General features: G+C 35.4%; 1 protein-coding gene and 1 pseudogene across 1 annotated transcript; both read right to left on the bottom strand.

The window, feature by feature from the left end:
• Nucleotides 1-1,924, bottom strand: part of LOC110426268 (phenylalanine N-monooxygenase pseudogene) — a 6,877-nt pseudogene extending 4,953 nt beyond the window's left edge.
• Nucleotides 1,925-3,405: 1,481 nt separating this feature from the next.
• On the bottom strand, nucleotides 3,406-5,193 carry LOC110426308 (phenylalanine N-monooxygenase-like). The gene is made up of 2 exons (XM_021441509.1): nucleotides 4,174-5,193; nucleotides 3,406-4,038 (listed from the first exon to the last, which is right to left on the bottom strand). The coding sequence occupies exons 1-2, from the start codon at nucleotides 5,191-5,193 to the stop codon at nucleotides 3,406-3,408; spliced, it is 1,653 nt and encodes a 550-aa protein (XP_021297184.1).
• Nucleotides 5,194-5,239: the final 46 nt, after the last annotated feature.

Below are 5,239 nucleotides of genomic sequence, written 5' to 3'. Positions count from 1 at the left end.
ATTTTCTCATAATTCGCCTTAACAATAGGTCACTGATTCAAGTACTTAATTTTTCCAAAAGAAGCGGTTACAAAAAATCATATAGGCCAAGTAATTAGTGTTAGGGGAAGAAAGATTGAAGCCGGTCGAAAGGAAGAAAGATGAAGAGAGATTGGGGATAAAGGGAGAAATAATGATGAGAAAAATGAAGGCCCATGAAAGGAGAGTAATATAAGAATGAGCCCAGAACAAATGAAAAATGGTCAGTATAGGTAAAAGAGTAGGCTTCATATGCAAAAGAAATAAAGGACGTGCTGCTAATGGAGATGGCTAAGGAGGCAACGGCAAGAGTCAAGGCATAAAAAGGGTCAGTACTGTGTAGAGGGAGGTAAAAAAAAAGGAAGTCTAGTGTGGGAGGAAATCCTTGGTGATAGAATCTGATTCAATGGCAATAGTATCATGGGTTACCATCAAGGAGGATGTGTTTTCTCTTATATGGTAGGAGAAGCAGTGGCTAGTGGGAGATGGCAGGAGATGAAGGTTTATGTTGTTGGGTTAATACAACTACGAAGTGTATGATTTTCTTTTGTTTCTAATATTGATAGTATATCCGTTATAATTTTGTATGTAATGCTAGGTTGCTGTCAATTTATTAACTAAAGGGGATATGGAATCTGTTTGATGTTGTGATCGTCTTTAAATTAGGGAAATTTTGTGGGTGTTTCTTTTGTACCATTCCAGGTAGTTGGAATGTGTGAGCTGTATTAACTCTTATTTAATGAAACTATATATTGTTTGAGAAAAAAAAAAGTCTTAAACGATAATTAATGTTAGAACTTTAATAAGTTATTGTTTATCAAAAGGAATTTTTTTTTTTCTAGAGATTTGTCTCAATAGTTTAAGTCCTCATTTTCTCGGAAGGAAATGACTATAAAAAATCATACCGACCACCAAGTAATGTGTCTTATATGGCATTTAATGGTAGAACTTTGGCATCAACACACGCACAGATACGTATACATATATACATGCATATATCTATACATATATACATATATGTATATATGTATGGCATAAATCCAACGAGAAATGAATAGAAAAACTATTACAAAAAAATCATATATAATGAGCATTAAGTCTTAGCAATCAAGGTTAGAACTTTGATAACTTATTGTTATATTAAAAGAAGTTCTTTTTCTCAAAATTTGTCTCAATAGTAGATCACTTATTCTAGTCCCCATTTTCTTAGAAGGAAACAGCTACAAAAAAAAGTTACGAATTGGTTAATTAGTTGTGTATTGCAATTAATGGAAGAACCCTCTTAACTTATTATAATACTAAAAGAAATTTCATTTTCTCAGAATTTGTCTTAATAGTAAATCTTTTATATATGTCACCAATTTATCAGAAGGAAACGGCTACAAAAAATCATTCATCTTATATATCATCTTATATGACAATTAATTGTAAAACCTTGATAACTTATTCTTATTTTTAAAGGAATTTTTTTTCTTGAAAGTTATCTCAATCATAGGTCATTTGTTAAAGTTTCCATTGTCTCAGAAGGAAATAGTTACAAAAAATCAAGCAGACGACAAGGGAATTGGTCTTATTTGGCAATTAATCGTAACACTTTCATATTCGAAACTTGTCTCAACAGTAAATCATTTATTCAAGTCCCCGTTTCTTAAAAAAAAAAACAATTGTAGAAAATCACACAGACCAAATAATTAGTCTTATATAACATTTTTTTTCAAAGCAATTCAAATGATTTCATTACTCCACGCTCACTGTCCTCTTACATCCTGTCCTCTTTTTCCATTCTTTGAAATTGACTACTCTTGGGTTTCCTTTGCTCTTCTTACTACATGAGAGTAGGATCGTCCTTGTACTCCTCTTCGCTCATAGAAGTTTGTTCCTTGGTTTGACCATTGGTTCCTTCCATTTGGGGTATTCTTCCCATCATCATTGGTTGTCTTCTCCTCCAGTAGGTATCTCTGTCACCAGATTGGGCTAAATTGACACTTAGTTTTTGGCTGATAATCCAGATTTCGTTCATCATCAAGCATGCCCTCCTACGCTAGAGTATTTTACTCATTAATTGATGCATGATCCTTTATTTAGAAAGCAGTGCACAAATCCTTTTCTCTCAATTAAAAAAAAAAACCAGAACCTCCTAACATCAGCTAGATTATCAAACCTAACAAAGCCAGTGAACTTTCTCTGGTATATTGTTCAAGAAGATTGAAAATGGTTTTTTTATTATTTTCTCGAAACTGTGAATATAATAAAATCGACTTAATGCACCTATTTTATTTTCTCATTATTAAATTAAAGAAATTTTATTTTCTCAAAATTTGTCTCAATAGTAAGTCCTTTATTCAAACTCTCCTTATTTGTACAAAAATAATTATAAAAAATTATAAAGACCAAGTTATTAGTCCTATATGACAATTAATGGTAAAACTTTGATAACTTATTTTTATGTTAAAAGAAACTCCTTTTTCTCGAAATTCGTTTCACTAGAAGGTCATTTATTTAATTGTCTATTTACTTGAGATAAATCTATAACAGAAAATCATAGAGATTGGATCATTAATCTTATTTGATAACTATTGAAATTTTTTTTCTTCCATATGCCATTAATAGGAGGTTTGAAATTTGCTATGTAAAAGAGAGTTTCTCACCTTTGTATGACCCAGATCCATGCCTAATGAATTTTTATATGTATTATACCATATTTTATATGAAAATCTATCATGGACGATGATCATATAATCTTATGATAATTTTTTTTTATATTTTAAACATTTAACCCATCTTTAATTTACATCAAATTTATTATTTAAATTATATATATATGTATTTCTAATTTGAATAATGATATGTTTGTTTAAAGTCAAAACTCAAAATAACCAGACTATCAACATCCCAAGAAAAACAAAGGCAAAAGAAGTGTCATTCCCCAAATAAAATTAATCTGTCCCCTTAAATTAAATTTCCATCCTCAAACCCAATAGCCTAACACTGTATTCAAACAGATCAAATTTGCATTGTGTATTTATTTAAATTATATATATCTATACCAATATATATATATATATCCATGAAAAGAGTTAAATTTGATTTTCAAAATAATAATAATAAAACTGCATACTATTCAATATAAATTACTTACCGTACAAATTTATTTGAATTATCAAAAATAAAAAATAAAATCATCAGTAAAAAATGAAAGGGCATTTTGCAAATACTTCAGCAGCTAGTAATGGAATTCAAAAGTCACAAAGCACACATTGAGAAATTGAAGTCAACATTCATAAAAAGAGCATCATAACAAGAAATATTCAAATTAATTATAGGTTTATTCATTTTCTAAAGAAGTAATTACAACTTTATTCATAATTGAAGCTTTTCCATGACAGATTAATTAGCTGGATAAAGATGAGCAGGCAATCGAGGTTGACCAAGTGCATGCAAAGGTTTGGCCATGAAGAGATCATCTTTTGCTTCAGAGAGATCGATGTTTGCCTCATTCGGTGGAACCCTCCAAGTGAAACCTTGAAGCAGCCTTGCCAACAGCATTACGGTCATTGCAGTCCCAAGAGCCACGCCCATGCACCCGCGCCTTCCTGCGCTGAAAGAAATGAACCTCAGGTCTGTCTCCGTCAGATCAACGCACATGGAACCATCCTTCAAATGGCGCTCAGGGTTGAACTTCAGTGGGTCATCCCAAACCTTGGGGTTCCGGCCTAAGCCGTAACGACTGAGCAAGACGTGACTACCTTTGGGAATGAAGTAGCCAGCAACAGTGGCGTCGGCGGTAGAGACGTGGGGTAGGTTGAAGGGCGCAATGGGGTGAAGACGAAAGCCTTCCCTTGCACAAGCTTTGACGTAGTTGAGTTTGGGAATGTCAGCTTCTTGAACCAGCCTCTCTTTTCCGACCACAGCATCTATTTCCTCGACTGCTTTCTGGAGAATTTCAGGTTGGTTGATCATTTCCGCCATCGCCCATTCCACAGCGTTTGAAGGATTGTCTACGGTTGCAAGCATTAACTCCTACATAAACAAAATAATATTCATAGACTTGTACGAAACGCAAATTTGATGATAAATAACTAATCAAATTAATTTTTGTTATAACTAGACCAAAAACACATGGCGAAAAAGGCACGTGTAGTTAGATTATCTCACCGCGCATTGGGCTTTAATCTCTTCGATTGAAAGAGCCGGCTTCCCATTCGAATCCTTGGCTAAAATGAAGGCATCAAGGAGGTCTTCAGCCTCCGTCCTCTTGCCTTTTCTCCACTCTTGGACCCTCTCGTCGATCAAGGGATCCTGGTACTCATTCACAATTTTCATAGCCTTCCTTACAGTCTTCTCATGGCCCTCCAAATCAAATGGTCTCAACCAGGGTATATAGTCTGATAAGATGAAAGAGTAAAGGTGCTTGAGCACTGTGAAGAGTGATTCCACATGCTCTTCTTCTTCATATCCAGGCCCTCCATCTTTTCTACCTTCCCCAAAGTATCTTCGGTTGAATATCATCTTCCTGATGACATTTCCACTGTATTGCCTCATTGCAAGCCTCAGATTAACGACTGCTGAGGCAGTGGATTGGTTGCTTCTACATTGGTTGTAGATGAACCTAACAAGGTTATCAGCTTCTTCGGTTCTGTTCTCAAGTAAAGAGCGGAGTTTGGATGCACTGACAATCTCACAGGTTACTACCCTTCTCATTTTCTTCCATTGATCTCCCCACGGAACCACAGCTATTGTCAAGAACCTTCGGCTGGAGTACTCGGTTGCCATCGTAACAGGCCTCGATGCAAAAACTGAATCATTTTTCTTCAAGAACTCTCGAGCTATGACAGGCGACGTGACAGCGACGACATGAGTGTTTGCAAGGCGGACACAAAGAATATCGGTGTGGAGTTCTTTCATAAGGCCATGAATCCACCGAAAGGCTGGCCTCTTTCTCCATATCTCCGGGAGGTTTCCAATGATTGGCCAGGGAGTTGGGCCTGGAGGGAGAGGTGCTTGGTTGCTCTTTTTCTTGCTGGCTTTGCCCTTTGCTTTCACAACAGAAAGGGACATAATGAGAAGCACGAAGAGGAACGTTGAATGAAAAGAAACTAGTCTAGATGTAGCAAAATCAAGCAAGCCCCATGACAACGATGAAAAGGTAACATGTTCTGAGGAAGTATTTTCCATGTCTGAGAGCAAGGCTTCCTTGGGGTTTAAAGAAAGGTGATAGTAT

The sequence above is a fragment of the Theobroma umbraticum genome, unplaced genomic scaffold (genome assembly GCF_002168275.2).
Source record: "Theobroma umbraticum cultivar Fairchild unplaced genomic scaffold, ASM216827v3 scaffold_55.0, whole genome shotgun sequence".
NCBI lineage: Eukaryota > Viridiplantae > Streptophyta > Magnoliopsida > Malvales > Malvaceae > Theobroma > Theobroma umbraticum.
This window is presented reverse-complemented; position numbering and strand designations above follow the sequence as displayed.

Coding starts and splice junctions, on each gene's coding strand:
- LOC110426308 (XM_021441509.1), bottom strand. CDS start 5,193: ATGGAAAATACTTCCTCAGAACATGTTACCTTTTCATCGTTGTCATGG. Junction 4,039..4,173: donor AGATTAAAGCCCAATGCGCG/GTGAGATAATCT, acceptor TTGTTTATGTAG/GAGTTAATGCTTGCAACCGT.